Consider the following 18,132-nt stretch of genomic DNA (forward strand, 5'->3'; position numbering starts at 1 on the left):
TATTTAAATCGAAGTGGACTGACACATTCACACACTGAAGATGATTAAATAGAATTCCGTAGACTCCTAAATAACTATGGTTCTGACATAGATCCGAGGTTTACATGTGTTAAAAAGTGTGATTTGTTGGTGGTCAACAGAATTTGTTTGGTTGACAGCTGACTGTAGGTGATCAGAGTTAAAATATTGTGGGTTCAAAGCAGAAATTAGACCCTAACTAAAACCCAAAAAATCCTAAAAGTGGATTTAGCTTTCATGCTTCCACCACTTCAATAAAGCCTTCATACCTTCTCTTTTCCAAAGATTTCACAGATTGTAAGTTTTACTGAATCTTTTTCCACCAAACTATCTATTAATCTGCCCAGCTTCCCGTGTTCCATAACAGGCTGCCTGCAGATTGCATTTTGTGGTGACCGGTCCTCTTTAAAGGAATACTCCAGAAAACAAATACCCTGTATTATGTCTAGTGACAAAGAAGTCAGTAAGTCCACTTTACACATTATATTATAGACGTTGGTTGCTACCAATCCGTTCTTGACCAAAATATCCAAACTGTACAATCTACCATAATATCCTTCAATGGAGATGTATAAATATCTCTTACCTGTGGACAGTCCTTAATATAATGGCCTTTGTTGAAGCAGAGGTGACACAAGTAGTTTGGAGGAGGCCTCTTGCTGGGTTTCCTGTTCTCTGAGTTGAGGGAAATTTCTGAGAAGTGTTCAGTTAGAGAACTCAGCCCATCCACAATGTTGTTCAAAGATCCATAAGGAGATGCATTTTTATAAAGACTACTGCCCAGTGCCTGTTTGAGACATGAAACAGTTTGAGACTTTGGAAGACACATGTGTGCATACATTTTATAAATTCTGAACAATTTCTTAACTTTCCTTACATCATCATCTAAAGTTGACCTCAATACATTAACCATACATGTGCTTCAAAGAGCTAGCTATGACCTTTGGAGCAAGGGAAAGGGTTTCCTATGAGAGTTTACTCTGCGTTTTCAAGTCAGCAGACATAACAAAGCAAAGGTTCATCATTCAGAAAAGTGTGTCCTCCCTTTACCACATATATTCCCTAAGCACTGTTTGCATCAGGGTACTTTCACACTAGCGTTTTTCTTTTCTTTTCCGGTATCGAGTTCCGCCCTAGGGGCTCAATAGTTTTATCCTAATTCATTCTGAATGGAGAGCAATCCATTCAGTATGCATCAGGATGTCGTCAGTTCAGTCACTGTACGGTTTTTGGACAGAGAAAATACCGCAGGCATGCTGCGGTATTTTCTCAGTCCAAAATTCCGGAACACTTGGCATTATTTTACATTGAAATACATTAATACCGGATCCGGCCAAAATTCCGGAACACTTGGCATTATTTTACATTGAAATACATTAATGCCGGATCGGCCCTAAAAGTTCCGGAAAAACAGATTTGGTTTTGTGGCCTGCGCATGCGCAGACCTTTAAAAATGTGAAAAAGATAAATACCGGATCCGTTTTTCCGGATGACAACCGGAGAGATGGATCCGGTATTGCAATACATTTGTGAGACGGATCCGCATCCCGATCCATCTACAAATGGTATCCGTTTACAGATTGCCGGATCCGGCAGGCAGTTCCGGCGACAGAACTGCCTGCCAGAATCCAGCGACGCTAGTGTGAAAGTACCCTAAAATGACTTTCTTTCTAGTGACATCCTGATCCTACTGCATCTGAAAACAAAATTACATGAATTCATTCTGGACATCATTGACGCTAACTACTGAATCCCTGGGCTGGAAATAAATACTGAGCATAAAACGAAAGTAAAGTTTTCCATGGCGGAAAATGTTTCGAGGACTTTGATGAACCCGTCCTGTGTTTGGCAAATAAAGCAGATTGGGGAGTGGGGGTGGGTCATTAAATGAAACACGACCAAACAATTGGCAGAACATTGCAGAATGATTTCATTGCATTGAAATACAGAGTGCAGCAAAACAATGTCCTGCAATGAGTGTTTTTGTTCAGGCTTCCTTAAAGTTTCCCATTTCTGCCTCGAGAACTGTATCACTACATCTATTGTATGAGGCATCACTGACTAATGATGGATTCCTCCCTTTTAGAACTCGTTATCCAGTCAGGTAAGACATAAAAAACAGCACAAACAGACTACTTGAACATGATGGTATATGACAAAATTCTAAGGTCCTCTACAGGTTACGTTAGGTCACAGCATGGACCTTTGGACCGAGCCTGTGCTTCCTCTATTGCAATGAATCCTTTTACATAATTTTAATAAAGTTTGAGATGCTAGTAATGGAACCAGAAACATGTTAAAGAGCAGCTGAATATGTTGCCCGCATATATATAAAAAACAAGCAGACACTAAGGTTCATGACAGGGCCTTAAAATAACACTCTACTTTAGCTGTGCATTCATAGCGGGGGCTCGGCTGCTTCTGAAATAGACTGGGATGCAGAATTCATCTGCATCTATTTAAAGCATGTATTGAGATCCCAGTTTCCCATTCACAGCTCTACTCAGACAAGCAGACTAGTGTGGCCTTCTGCTGTAACCTCAAGGAAACATTTTTAAATTTGAGAGGACCACAAATTGGTGAGGGGGAGATTACAAGTGACTCTCTTCCTACTCCAATGATGGGAGATATTTAATGACTCCGGTCAGATACCAATGAATATTATGGGCTTACACGCATACTTTTAGAAAATAAAACTGCGTACCATGCAATTAGATCTATCCAGGGTTTAATTACTGGGAGGGCAACAGGGGCAACTGCCCAGGAGCATTCACCAAAGAGGGGCTCTACCTTCCACTTTCTTCAAGTGCTTTCCAGGTACCCCCAGCACCAAGATAGATTGTTCGGAGCTGGGCTATCACATCTCTACTGCTAACATGTAGGAACCCGGTGGCAGAGATTCATGTTTATTAACTATTGTAAATTAACTGCTGCCTGACACTGCTTACTTCCAGGGAGCCATAGCCATAGCAACTCATTATGGTGCTCAGAGGTTGGGGGCCCAGTCAGGTGCAAGAACACTGCAACTTTTGTGGGTAATGGCAATATGGTAGCTTTCTGCTATAATGCGGGTTTTCTGATATATAATGATAGTATACATCTTAAGGCCTCATGCACACGACCGTGGTGTGTTTTGCAGTCTGCAAATCGCGGATCCGCAAAACACGGATAGGACATGTTATATTTTTTTAGCGGGGCCACGGAACGGAGCAACGGATGCGGACAGCACACGGAGTGCTGTCCGCATCTTTTGCGACCCCATTGAAGTGAATCGGTCAGCATCCGGGCCGCCGATGCAGACCCAAAGAACGGCCGTGTGCATGAGGCCTAAGGCCTCTTTCACACTACCGTATGGCTATTTCAGTGTTTTGCGGTCCGTTTTTCACGGATTCGTTGTTCCGTTTTTTGTTTCCGTTCCGTTTTTCCGTATGGCATATACAGTATACAGTAATTACATAGAACAAATTTGGCTGGGCATAACATTTTCAATAGATGGTTCTGCAAAAAACGGATACGGAAGACATACAGATGCGTTTCCGTATGCATTCTGTTTTTTTTGCGGACCCATTGACTTTAATGGAGCCACGGAACGTGATTTGCGGCTAAATATAGGACATGTTCTATCTTTGCACGGAACGGAGATACGGAAATACGGAAACGGAATGCATACGGAGTACATTCCGTTTTTTTTGCAGACCCATTGAAATGAATGGTTCCGTATACGGAACGCAAAAAACGTCCCGCAAAACGAAAAAAATAAAAACGGTAGTGTGAAAGAGGCCTAAGCCCGTGTGATACCGGCCTGGATTTCTTCTGAGTGCAGGAGCATACGGCGTCATTGGTTGCTATGACGCCGTGCGCTTCCTGCTGCCGCCGCAGTGCAGTAGTACACTGGTATAGATCATAGCAACCAATGCACTCAGAAGAAATCCAGGCCGGTATTACACGGTCCGTGTTTCACGGACGTGTGCATGAGGCTTTATTTTGCTATAGGGCTCTATGAATTATAGTTATACCCCTGCCAAGAAGCAAAGGATCAGGGATATAAAAGCACAACATCACAGATCAAGCATGGGATGTGCCAACAATCCATACTCAGCATCATTTAGGCCTCCTGCACACGACCGTTGTGCCGTTTTCCGTTTTTTTTCGCGGACCCATTGACTTTCAATGGGTCCGTGGAAAAAACGGAAAATGCACCGTTTTGCAGCCGCATCCGTGATCCGTGTTTCCTGGCCGTGAAAAAAATATGACCTGTCCTATTTTTTTCACGGCCAACGGTTCACGGACCCATTCAAGTCAATGGGTCCGTGAAAGAACACGGATGCACACAAGATTGGCATCCGTGTCCGTGATCCGTGGCCGTAGGTTAGTTTTTATACAGACGGATCCGAAGATCCGTCTGCATGAAAGCTTTTTCAGAACCGACAGTATATTCTAACACAGAAGCGTTCCCATGGTGATGGGGACGCTTCTAGTTAGAATACACTACAAACTGTGTACAAGACTGCCCCCTGCTGCCTGGCAGCCCTGATCTCTTACAGGGGGCCGTGATCAGCACAATTAACCCTTTTAGGTGCGGCACCTGAAGGGGTTAATTGTGCTGATCACGGCCCCCTGTAAGAGATCAGGGCTGCCAGGCAGCAGGGGGCAGACCCCCCCCCCCCTCCCCAGTTTGAATATCATTGGTGGCCAGTGCGGCCCCCCCCCCTCTATTGTAATAATAGGTTGGTGGCCAGTGCGGCCCTCCCTCTATTGTAAAAATTTGTTGGCGGCGCAGTGTGCGCCCCCCCCCCCTCCCTCCCTCAATTGTAATAATTCGTTGGTGGCACAGTGTGCGCCCCCCATCGGCCCCCCCTCCCTCTATAGCATTAACAACATTGGTGGTCAGTGTGCGGCCTCCCATCCCCCCCCCCCCCCCATCATTGGTGGCAGCGGAGTTCCGATCGGAGTCCCAGTTTAATCGCTGGGGCTCCGATCGGTAACCATGGCAACCAGGACGCTACTACAGTCCTGGTTGCCATGGTTACTTAGCAATAGTACAATAGTAGAAGATTCATACTTACCGGCTGCTGCGATGTTCGTGTCCGGCCGGGAGCTCCACCTACTGGTAAGTGACAGGTCTATGCGGCGCATTGCTAAATGAACTGTCACTTCCCAGTAGGAGGAGCTCCCGGCCGGACACGAACATCGCAGCTCCCAGGTAAGTATGAATCTTTTACTATTGTACTATTGCTAGTAACCCGCTGCCACCAATGATCGGGGGGGGGGGGGGTAGATGGGAGGCCGCACACTGGCCACCAATGTTGTTATTGCTATAGAGGGAGGGGGGCCAATGGGGGGCGCACACTGTGCCACCAACGATTTATTACAATAGAGGGAGGAAGGGGGGGGGGGCGCACACTGTGCCACCAACGAATTATTACAATAAAGGGAGGAAGGGGGGGCGGGGGGGGCACACTGTGCCACCAACGAATTATTACAATAGAGGGAGGAAGGGGGGGGGGCGCACACTGTGCCACCAACGATTTATTACAATAGAGGAGGAAGGGGGGGGGGGCCGCACTGGCCACCAATGATATTCAAACTGGGGAGGGGGGGGGGGGTCTGCCCCCTGCTGCCTGGCAGCCCTGATCTCTTACAGGGGGATATGATAGTACAATTAACCCCTTCAGGTGCGGCACCTGAGGGGTTAATTGTGCTGATCACGGCCCCCTGTAAGAGATCGGATGCTGCTAGGCAGCAGGGGGCAGTCATGTACACAGTGTGTAGTATATTCTAACTAGAAGCGTCCCCATCACCATGGGAACGCCTCTGTGTTAGAATATACTGTCGGAAATGAGGTTTCACGATCTAACTCATATCCGACAGTATATTCTAACATAGAGGCGTTCCCATGGTGATGGGGACGCTTCAAGTTAAAATATATCATCGGATTGGAGAAAACTCCGATCCGATGGTATAAAAGGGACTCCAGACTTTACATTGAAAGTCAATGGGGACGGATCCATTTGAAATGGCACCATATTGTGTCAACGTCAAACGGATCCGTCCCCATTGACTTGCATTGTAATTCAGGACGGATCCGTTTGGCTCCGCACGGCCAGGCGGACACCAAAACGACTTTTTTTTCATGTCCGTGGATCCTCCAAAAATCAAGGAAGACCCACGGACGAAAAAAACGGTCACGGATCACGGGAAAACGGGACCCGTTTTTGCGGACCGCAAAAAAATACGTTCGTGTGCAGGAGGCCTTACTCACATTATATTACAATGTTACTAGTGATGCACCACAACAAAAGTGTTCCCAGGGGCCCCTACTAAGCCTGATTCAGCCCTGGATAAATCACTGCTGCTGACTTTGCATGGTGCCATCAAAAGGGTGACAACTTATGGAGGATGGTGATGTATGGTAAGTTGGGCCAAAACATAGGGTAAAACATTTGAACTCCTAAAAGGACTGTGGAGAAACCCTGACAAATGTTCTATCATTTATTCCAGAGTTTATTCAATGTGGGTTGTTGTATAATCGAATAACATTTTAAGGGTTTTATAAAAAAAAATTCCCATGTCATGCCCAATATTGTAAAAATATTTGTGATTTGTCACAGTGTAAAAACAATATACCGGTAACTTCCACCATCCAAATAAGGCGTTATTATTGCTTTATGAAGCTATTGATTAACATTAATTAGAAAAGAACTACATGGGCTGTATAATAAGTAAATCAATTATCACACGCATATCACACCTTTTTGCAGTTAGTTATTTTCTTGTTACATGTTGTTTTTGGATTATATATGATGCCGAGGTACAGTACAAATCTCCAGAATGTCAATGTTTTTAAATACCCTAGACCCCTGCTACCACATGACATCATCCCTGTGGATGAAATGCACTGGAGTGTGGTGGGGGCTTAACCCCAAGTCCCACAGAATGATGTTTTTTTTTACATAATATATTTTATATCTTACGGAACTATATAACGGTGTATTCACATCTGCATTGGGCTTTCTGTTTTCTGTTACTTCCTAGCTACAATAAAAACAAATTCAAGCCAGGGACAGATCTGTCACATGATGGACACCAATGGTGCCAGGCGGACCCCACTGACTATAGGCACAAGTTTCCGTCATGGTGTCCATCATTTTACCCTTAGTAGCAATTATTTCCTAGCTGACATTACTCCCTTTAGCCGTAGGAGCAGTAAATTAGTAGAATGCAGGAGTCACATAGAATGTCATGGAATTCCTGTGTTTGGCCTGAAGACCTGTCAGTAGAATACAGGTCTGCATATGATTCCTAACTACATGCCAAAAAACATTTTTTGTCTGCTGACTGGCCTGTGCTACCTGGAGTCAGGCTGTCCCATCTTAAACTGTTCTGTCAAATCTGCATTGAACTGTATGTATTTGGCAGCTCAAAAAAGTGTAGTCCTGTGGATGTGACTGTCAAGGAGCAGCTGCCCAGCCTCATACATATCATGCTGTACTGCTGCACAAAGTATTAGACTAAGGCCTATTGCACACGACCGTATGGCTTTTTCAGTGTTTTGCGGTCCGTTTTTCACGGATCCGTTGTTCCGTTTTTTTTGTTTCCGTTTCTGTTCCGTTTTTTCCGTTCCGTTTTTTCCGTATGGCATATACAGTATACAGTAATTACATAGATAAAATTGGGCTGGGCATAACATTTTCAATAGATGGTTCAGCAAAAAACGGAACGGAAACGGAAGACATACGGATGCATTTCCGTATGTGTTCCGTTTTTTTGCGGACCCATTGACTTGAATGGAGCCACGGACTGTGATTTGCGGGCAATAATAGGACATGTTCTATGTTAAAACGGAACGGAAATACGGAAACGGAATGCATACGGAGTACATTCCGTTTTTTTTGCGGACCCATTGAAATTAATGGTTCCGTATACGGACCGTATACGGAACGCAAAAAACGCCCAGTAAACGGGAAAAAAAAAACGTCCGTGTGCAATAGGCCTAAGGGCTTGTTCACACGGCCGTTCCGTGCATTGGAGACTGCAATTTGCGGTCCCCAATGCACGGGCAATGTCCGTGCGGCGGCTGGGACGGATCAAGACCCATTGGGTGGGGTCCGTGATCCGTCCGCACCACAAATAAATAGAACATGTTCTATTTTTTTGCGGTGCGGAGTCATGGCCAGAAACACCATGGAAGCACTCCATAGTGCTTCCGTGGGGTTCCGATCCATGCTTCCATTCCACATCTGTGGACCCATTCAAGTGATACGGCCACAGGCACATCACTGACATGTGGATAAGGCCTCATGCACACGGCCGTGTTCCGCGGCCGAGAGCGGTCCGTGGTGACACGGCCTGTATTCCTGTTGAGAGCAGGAGCGCACGGCGTCATTGGTTGCTATGCACTACAGTAATACAAGTCAATGGACTACAGTAATACAAATACGAGTGTATTACTGTAGTGCAGCGGCGGCATGAAGCGCACGGCGTCATAGCAACCAATGACGCAGCGCGCTCCTGCTCTCAACAGGAATCCAGGCCGTGTTACCACGGACCGCTCTCGGCCGCGGAACACGGCCGTGTTTATGAGGCCTTATCCACATGTCAGTGTTTGGTCAGTGATTTCCATCAGTGATTGTGAGCCTCCACAGACAAAAGGTATATGGGAAAGATCTGCACTTGTTCTGTGTTTAGACCTGGTTTTGGCACAAAATCACTGATGGAAATCACTGACCGAACACTGACTGTGTGAATGAGGCATTCTTTTTTATTTATCTGTGCTATACTGTGCGGTGCTATATCTGTACTGTTCAGTTTGTACACTTTTATATACATTTGTATTTTGTGGATTTCCCCCTGAAGTTGAATGGATGCTGTGAATGGGAAATTCTTAATACTCTTTCACTCATATATAACTGTTATTTACTGCAGTTTTTTTAATGAAAAAAAAGAGACTGATGCCATAAAAAAATCCAGGAATAGAAGAAGTAAACCGTAGCACTCCAACTTCTCAATGTAGTTTCTGTGTTTATTTCTCACCCAGCATGCAACGTTTCGAATCCAGTGAGTCTTTATCAGCCTCACTGTAGTCGTTGCATGCTGGGTGAGAAATAAACACAGAAACTACATTGAAAAGTTGGAGTGCTACGGTTTACTTCTTCTATTTTTGTACTTTGGGGACCCAAGGTCAGGATCAGACGCCACTGGCACCGCCACTGAATATACTTATTGAGAACATCTCAACAGGTAGTTCTGTATTACTTTTTACTTTGATAAAAAGATCCAGGGGGCGATTTATCAAAATCGGTGTAAAGGAAAACTGCCCAAAGCAACCTAGCAGATCCCACCTTTCATTTTTCACAGCTCATTTGTAAAATGAGAGGAGGAATCTGATTGGTTGCTATGGGCAACTAAGCCAGTTCTACTTTACACCAGTTTGATAAATCTCCCTCTAAGAATCTGTCACAGAAAGCAACCTTTTTAGATATGCACAGCTGAAAAGAGAAGACTGGCAATTTCTTTCAGATCTAATGTGTATAGGCTCAATATTGCTGAATTACAGCACACACCGGACACATTTGTTTCGCCCGAGAGGTGTGTGGTAGCAGCTTATCTCCTCCCTACATAACTAAACTCGCACCCCGTTCCATGAAAGGATGCCAATAGGGAAGAAAGGGGAGATAACTGCTTACAGCTTTCATACAGAATAAGTTACCCTGATAACAAGTGAGTGAGATCATATGAGTGAGATCTTGAAATCCAGATTTAGCGCGGCTGAGAATGCCCCTGCTACATATGTAACACTGACAGCATTATGTCAGTGTCATCTAATATAGTCCAGAACTGTAGGGGTTACATAGCATCATAAATCAATATAATGCTATGTGACCCTGTCAGTGCTGGGACGTCAGGCTGGGAGCTGCGCTGCGGACTCGCAGCGTGACAAACGCTTGTCTGCAAGGGGCCTTAGGAGCAAAGCTAAACTTTAGGCCTCATGCACACGACCGTTGTTTGGGTCCGCATCCGAGCCGCCATTCACTTCAATGGGGCCGCAAAAGATGCGGACAGCACTCCGTGTGCTGTCCGCATCCGTGGCTTCGTTCCGCGGCCCCGTTAAAAAAATATAACATGTCCTATTCTTGTCTACGCTTTCCGTGTGTCTTCCTTTATTTTTGGAGGATCACCAGACATGAAGGAAAGTAAAAAAAAGTCTAAGTCAAGTTTACCATGCAAATGATAGGAAAAAAACGGACGCGGACGCGGATGACAATCTTGTGTGCCTCCGCGTTTTTTCACGGTCCCATTGACTTGAATGGGTCCGCGAACCGTTTTCCGTGAAAAAAATAGGACAGTTTATATTTTTTTGACGGACTGGAACCACGGATCACGGACGCGGATGACAAACGGTGCATTAGCCGAGTTTTGAAAGTCAATGGGTCCGCAGAAAATCACGAAAAACGGAACAACGGACACGGAATAAAACAATGGTCGTGTGCATGAGGCCTTTTTGCCATGTTCTGACCCCCATACATTTTTATTTATTTTTTTTACATTTATGGAACTGATGGCTCATTTTTTGCGGGGCTTTTTATTGATACAATTTTTGGGTGTGTGAGGGCTCTTTCACACAAGCAGATCCAGTGAGTGGAATCCACTGCGTGAATGACAGCCAAGGCCCGATCTGGACAGCGGAGGCACGGCGCATTAACATGATTGATAAGCTCTGTGCCTCTGTGACCTTTTTACAACAAAATCACGGTGACAACTTTATCTCACTGTGATTTAGCAGTAAAAAGGTCACAGAGAGGCACGGAGCTTATCAATCATGTTAATACTCCGTGTCTCTGCTGTCCGGAACGGGGCTTGGCTCTCTTTCAGGCAGCAGATTACCCGCACGACATCTGGTCGTATGAAAGAGTCCTAAGTCTTTTTGATCACTTATTATTCAATGATTTTGTGGGAGGTGAAGCAACCAAAGAAACGCCGAATCTGCCTTTTTGACTTTAAAAAAATTAAATAATAATAATATTTTAATAGTATGGGCGTTTATGTGCATTTTCTTATTCTTTATGTATTTTTAGTTTGATTTTGGTGAAAGGGGGCGATTAGAATTTTAATATTCCCATAGTGAACTATAACAAGCAATCATTCGATTGCTTCTTTCATAGACTCCAATGCATTAGCAGTGGAGTCTATGGGGATTATACTATGCTCCTATAGAGCCCTGCCACAGGCAGGGGCTCCATAGGAACTAATGTGTGGAAGCATCTTATCACTCAGGAGGATAGAGGCTGCCGCACACTGCATCCGGCTCCCACAACTCTCGCTAGGGGGAGCGCGCACTCCCAGTCTTTAACCTTCCAGATGCTGTGGTCATTTGACCATGGCATCTGAAGGGTCAAATGTACATACATTAGACCCAGGTGCCTGCTGTTTAAAACAGAAGGCATCCGTGGCTATGGCACCTGCTGCACTTGCAAGCAGGCGCCATTTTTAAAATACTCAACTGTCGACGTAAATATACGTGAGGTGGTTGGAAAGCAGTTAAAGGGTTTCTGTCACCCCATTAAACCGTTTTTTTTTTTTTCTTTACTAATAATCCCTATAGTGCGATCTCATGATACATAAGCAAATTAATCATTTTGGTTCAGTAGAATTTGCTAAAAATCGATTTTCAAAATATGCTAATTACCTTGCTAACAGCAAGTAGGGCGGCTACTTGCTGGTAGCAGCCGCATCCTCCGATGGTAATGACGCCCCCTCGGCATGCTGATTGACAGGGCCAGGGAAGGGAATCGTTCTCTGCTGGCGCTGTTAGAATTTGAAATCTCGCGCCTGCGCCGTACCTGTCTTCAATCGGCGCAAGCGCACTGAGAGGCGGCCGCTCTCTCGACCGCTCCATCCTCAATGCGCCTGCGTCGATGACGTCATCAAGTACACCCGGAAGAGATTTATTATTAATAATCGTTGGTGGTATAGTGTTAATAACTGTCATTTTTATAAAATTATTTATTCCCATTTCGTTGGTGGTTTTTGTGGCAGCATGCTTATTATGTACATACTTACCTGATTCGAGCATCCAGCGACGTCACCAGACTCTCCGCCTCCTTCCAGCGATGCCGGCGTCTTCTCTTCCGGGTGTACTTGATGACGTCATCGACGCAGGCGCATTGAGGATGGAGCGGTCGAGCGAGCGGCCGCCTCTCAGTGCGCCTGCGCCGATTGAAGACAGGTACGGCGCAGGCGCGAGATTTCAAATTCTAACAGCGCCAGCAGAGAACGATTCCCTTCCCTGTCCCTGTCAATCAGCATGCCGAGGGGGCGTCATTACCATCGGAGGATGTGGCTGCTACCAGCAAGTAGCCGCCCTACTTGCTGGTAGCAAGGTAATTAGCATATTTTAAAAATCGATTTTTAGCAAATTCTACTGAACCAAAATGATTAATTTGCTTATGTATCATGAGATCGCACTATAGGGATTATTAGTAAAGAAAAAAAAAAAACGGTTTAATGAGAAAGGTGTAGGCTACAAGAAGATCAGAAAAGCTTTACTTATCAGTCAATACTGTAGCAAAACTGATATAAAAAAATTTGAACTGCAACCATCTCTCAGAGACGTCCAGGCCGTCCACGGAAGTTCACATCTAAATAGGAGCATCTTCTAATGAGAAAGGTCGAAGAAAATCGGCATGCAAGTTCACTGCAGTTAGCTAAAGAAGTGGGAAGCCAAACTTGGGTGAGTGTTTCCTGTGACACAATACGGCATACACTGCAGAGGAACGGCATGCGTGGGTGTCGTCCACAAAGGAAGCCTCTCCTAAAGCCTATGCACAAAAAAAGATAATTTGTCAGGGCCCATGCTGAAAAAGATGAAGACTACTGGGACTCTATACTGTGGAGTGATGAGACCAAGATAAATGTTTTTGGAACTGAGCTTCAAAACTGTATGGTGTCTCAAAGTTGATGGTGTCTACAGTGAAACATGGTGGTGACAGTGCCCTTGGGGCTGTCGGGATCTGCATTTCATTACTGGCATCATGAATTGAAAGGTATATTGCTCTATATTGAAAGAGAAGATGCTACCATTACTCACTGAGTTAGGGCTCGCTCACACGACCGTGCTGTTTTTTGCGGTCTGCAATTTGCGGATCTGCAAAACACGGATGGCGCTCATGTGCCTTCCGCAATTTGCGGAACGGAACAGGAGGCCTATTATAGAAATGCCTATTCTTGTCCGCAAAACGGGGCCACGGAACAGAGCAACGGATGTGGACAGCACACGGAGTGCTGTCCGCATCTTTTGCGAACCCATTGAAATGAATGGGTCCGTATACGGACCGTACGCAAAACGCAGAAAAGGGCCCGTATACAGAACGCAAAATACGTTCATGTGAACGAGCCCTTACTGCACTTTAACAGGAGGGAGAAATCCTGGGGACAAGTCTGTCCCAGCAGGGAGATACTGGAGTTGTATATATAGATGGAAAATTATGCAGATGTGGCTCACAAAGAGAGTGGCAGTGACAAGACCCATTAAGTTTGAGGTTCCTACTGCAAGTGACAAGAGATACCCCAGGTCCTGCTTTTACAACAGGAAGCCACACTCTTGTCTATGCAGGCACTGTTACATGTTTCACTCCAGGACTCAAGCACACATTGAGGAGTTGGCCAGCATTTTGCATCTGTTTTTAAAGCCAAAATCAGCAAGGGATGCAAAGAACAAAAAACTTATAAATATTTCTCTGTATTTGGGATCTAGTCTTGGTTTTGGCTGATGTAAAACTGATGTAAAATATTGACTAAGGGCTCATGCCCACAAACGTATTGGCTTCGTGCCCGTATTGCGGACCACAAACAGTGGGTCTGAAATACTGTATATGGGCATTGGCCATGTGCACTCCGTGCTGCGGATGCAGACCTGTTGACTTGAATGAGTCCATGATCCGCAAGATACGACCCAAGACAGGACATATCCTATCTTTTGAGGAGCGGAGGCACGGATAGGAAGCCCACAGAAACACTATGGGTCCGTGGTTCCGCACCACAAAAGATAAGACATGTCCTATCTTTTTCAGTATTTTGTGTGGATGGCACCACCATCTATTCGCGGTCCGCAGCACATGCACAGAGCCCTTACGGTCGTGTGAATGAGCCCTAAAGCTGCAATATGTGCGTTGGGCCTACAAAACAGGGTTAAGGGGGTATTCTGGTTATAAAAGGTTATCACCTATCCAGATCGGAACAGATCAGTTGGGGTCCGACTGCTGGGACTCCTATCGATCACGAGAATTGGGGCCCCTTATCCTGTGGAGCCCCCCTGAAATGGACGGAGCAGCTAGTCTTGGTTATCTCCAGCGCTCCCATAGAAATTAATAGAGAGGCAGGGCACTTTTCCGACCAGTTGCTCTGTCCATTTCAAGGGAGCTCCACGGTGTACTCCTTGTGGATAGAGAATAACTGGATGTCAGCTGGTATGTTCACTCAGCCATATGTTTTTCCTGTAGTCAACACTGCAGGGGAAAAGTAGCATTAAATGCCATCCATTTAACTAAATAGCCATGTAATTTATGGGCTGGGTCCTCCGGAGCTCTATGTATTGGTTCATACATAGAGGTCCTAAATGGGAGAACCCCACACTGTATGATGTCCAATTGCCCCAATAGGGCATATCAAAGTAGAGATTCTATGATGGCTTTTAAAATCACTGACAACTGCTGGTGAGGAGCTGATAGATGTCCTTGTAACTGATGGAAAAGAGTGTCATGGTTGCAACATTTACAGATCATGTTGTCAATAAAGATGATTTTTATGAAGGTCTGAACTATCGATATCAGGCCTTACTGCATACACACCAATTATTATTACAATCACAACTTAGCAAACGAAATGTGAAGCACAGTCTTAAAGGGCTTCTGTCACCCCACTAAACAGTTTTTTTTTTTTTGGTTAGTTTTAATCCCTATACTGCGATTTTTGCATACATACTATAATTAATCATTTCGGTTCAGCAGATTATGTTAAAAACTTACTTTTAAAATATGAAAATTACCTTGCTACCAGCAAGTAGAGCGGCTACTTGCTGGTAGCAGCCGCATCCTCCGATCCTAAAGACGCCCCCTCCGCATGTTGATTGACAGGGCCAACGGACGGGATCGTCCTCTGGCTGGTCCTGTCTGCTATCAAGATCTCGCGCCTGCTCCGTAACGGTATTCAGTCGGCGCAGGCGCACTGAGAGGCGGACGCTCGCTCGGCCGCTCCATCCTTTATGTGCCTGCACCCGATGACGTCATCAAGTACACCCGGAAGAGAAGACGCCGGCATCGCTGGAAGGAGGCGGAGAGTCTGGTGACGTCGCTGGATGCTCGAATCAGGTAAGTATGTACGTAATAAGCATGCTGCCACAAAAACCACCAATGAAATGGGAATAAATAATTTTAAAAAAAATGACAGTTATTAACACTATACCACCAACGATTATTAATAATAAATCTCTTCCAGGTGTACTTGATGACGTCATCGGCGCAGGCGCATTGAGGAAGGAGTGGCCGAGCGAGCGTCCTCCTCTCAGTGCGCCTGCGCCGACTGAATACCGTTCTGGCGCAGGCGCGAGATCTTGATAGCAGACAGGACCAGTCAGAGGACGATCCCGTCCGTTGGCCCTGTCAATCAAAATGCGGAGGGGGTGTCTTTAGGATAGGAGGATGCGGCTGCTACCAGCAAGTAGCCGCCCTATATGCTGGTAGCAAGGTAATTTGCATATTTTAAAAGTACGTTTTTAACAATCTGCTGAACCGAAATGATTAATTACAGTATGTATGCATAAATCGCAGTATAGGGATTATAACTAACCAAAAAAAAATAACAGTTTAGTGGGGTGACAGAAGCCCTTTAATGATATATGCCACCATAATCTAAAACACTATATTACATGACTTAGTGTTTACACAGAATAAATCTGCATAAAAATTGAGTAACCCGGTAAAAACATGATTTTACTAACCTTACATTATTACACCCTGTATTCACAGTAATGCTGGTTGTTATTAGAAACAAACAGTCAACAAGCTGGTTGGCAGACTGTTACGACTGTAAGTAGGGACAGACAAGGACAGTGAGCTCTAAGGCTAGAACCCAGCCTGCTTTCCCTACCTACTTGCAGTAGAAGCCCTAGATAGCTAGACCACAACTGGTCGACGGTCCCTACGCTATTTAAGTGCAGCGATGGACAAAACAACAAAGACAGACAAACACAATACAAAGCAGTATGTAAATGGGTCAGACCCAGACAAGCTATGCAGTACTAAACGAGAGACAGAGAGTGGTCAGAAGACAAGCTGAGATCAGAACCGGACAGACAACGCAGTACCAAATGAGAGACAGGGAGTGGTCAGAAGACAAGCTGAGATCAGAACCGGACAGACAACGCAGTACCAAATGAGAGACAGGGAGTGGTCAGAAGAAAAGCTGAGATCAGAACCGGACAGACAACGCAGTACCAAATGAGAGACAGGGAGTGGTCAGAAGCCGGGGTCTGAGGAACAAGCAATGCAATAAGCAGAGGAACAAGGAACCAGGAATACAGCTAGTGAGTCAGAGACTATCACTGGCACTGGTATATGGCCAGGAAGGGGTTTAAATAGAGCGCTGAATCCCTGGATCAGCACCTGGTAGGTCCATGACGCTCCATTAGTCAGACACGGCCGCTGCTGGGAGAAACAGAGCATTTCATCCTGTTGCCAAGGATGCTGTTGCGTCACCACGGGGGTTGGCTCAGCAGCGCATCTTTCCTGGATAAAATCCAAAATGTGCAGTCTTTTTTTTTTGCTACATTAAACAAGTGTAGAGAATCTTTATCATTTAGGCTACTTTCACACTAGCGCTCGGGGTTCCGCTTGTGAGCTCCGTTTGAAGGCTCTCACAAGCGGCCCCTAACGGATCCGTACTGCCCCAATGCATTCTGAGTGGATGCGGATCCGCTCAGAATGCCTCAGTCTGGCAGCGTTCAGCCTCTGTTCCGCTCAGCAGGCGGACATCCGAACGCAGCTTGCAGCGTTCGGGGTGTCCGCCTGGCCGTGCAGAGCCAAACGGATCCGTCCAGACTTACAATGCAAGTCAATGGGGACGGATCCGTTTGAAGTTGACACAATATGGTGCAATTTCAAACTGATCCGTCCCCCATTGACTTTCAATGCAAAGTCTGGACGGATCCGTCTGACTAACTTTCACACTTTTTTTCTGACATATAATGCAGACGGATCCATTCTGAACGGATCCCAACGTTTGCATTATAGGAGCGGATCCGTCTGTGCAGACACCAGACGGATCCGCTCCGAACGCAAGTGTGAAAGTAACCGTATCTGAATCGACTTAAAATGTAATTTGATTTATTAACTGAATCAACATAATACATGCTAATTTATATTATTTACCTTGGGGATTCCCTTCTATTAAAACTACACACCTAGTGGAGTCAGAAAACCTTAAAATGTTATAAGATAGAGTAAATGACATTATATATTGGGCACCAGGCACACACTTTGGGGCAGCACTAAGAATATTTTGCCAAAAAGAAAAACAAGGATTAATTTTCAGCAGAATGCCAATCTCCTCTGTAGATGAGCATGTGGTAAGTATCTTCTGCTGCAGAGGGGGTCACTGCAGACAATTTTGAGCAACCAGAGGAACATGATGTGCTAGTCAAATACTGCAAAACCTGACAGGACACTGGTGGAAGAGCAATGCTGTATTCAAAATTGAGACTGTACAAGGTGTTACCTGCCAAACAGGAAACATGTCTTCATGAACACCTCCAAGAACGGTCGCATGATCATCATATTACAGTAGAACATACTATGCTCAAGTTGCCGCTTTGCTACATATCAATACATCTGTAAACAGGTGGAATGAAATGGTTAAACTCCAACTTGCAAGGACAAATTGTTCAGAGTTCTCCTGAGCTGACACTGGACACACTCTGGGCCTTTGTTCCCTTACAGATGAGGCTTGTATTCTAACATGTTTCAGGGCACAAAGGGAGTTTGCACAGGGAAACAGCTGGCCTACACAAACAGCTGTTTTCTGTTTCATACTTTTCCAAAAGGCTCTCATTGTACAGGAAGG

General features: G+C 45.2%; 1 protein-coding gene across 1 annotated transcript in view; it reads right to left on the reverse strand.

Moving 5' to 3' along the window:
* ZCCHC24 (zinc finger CCHC-type containing 24) overlaps positions 1-18,132 on the reverse strand; it is a 154,058-nt gene that overhangs the window by 93,979 nt on the left and 41,947 nt on the right. Inside the window, exon 2 of the mRNA XM_040434779.1 lies at positions 605-805. Within this exon, the coding sequence (XP_040290713.1) occupies positions 605-805 (201 nt within the window). The remainder of the gene's footprint in view (positions 1-604; positions 806-18,132) is intronic.

This window comes from Bufo bufo, chromosome 6 (assembly GCF_905171765.1).
Source record: "Bufo bufo chromosome 6, aBufBuf1.1, whole genome shotgun sequence".
Classification (NCBI taxonomy): Eukaryota; Metazoa; Chordata; class Amphibia; order Anura; family Bufonidae; genus Bufo; species Bufo bufo.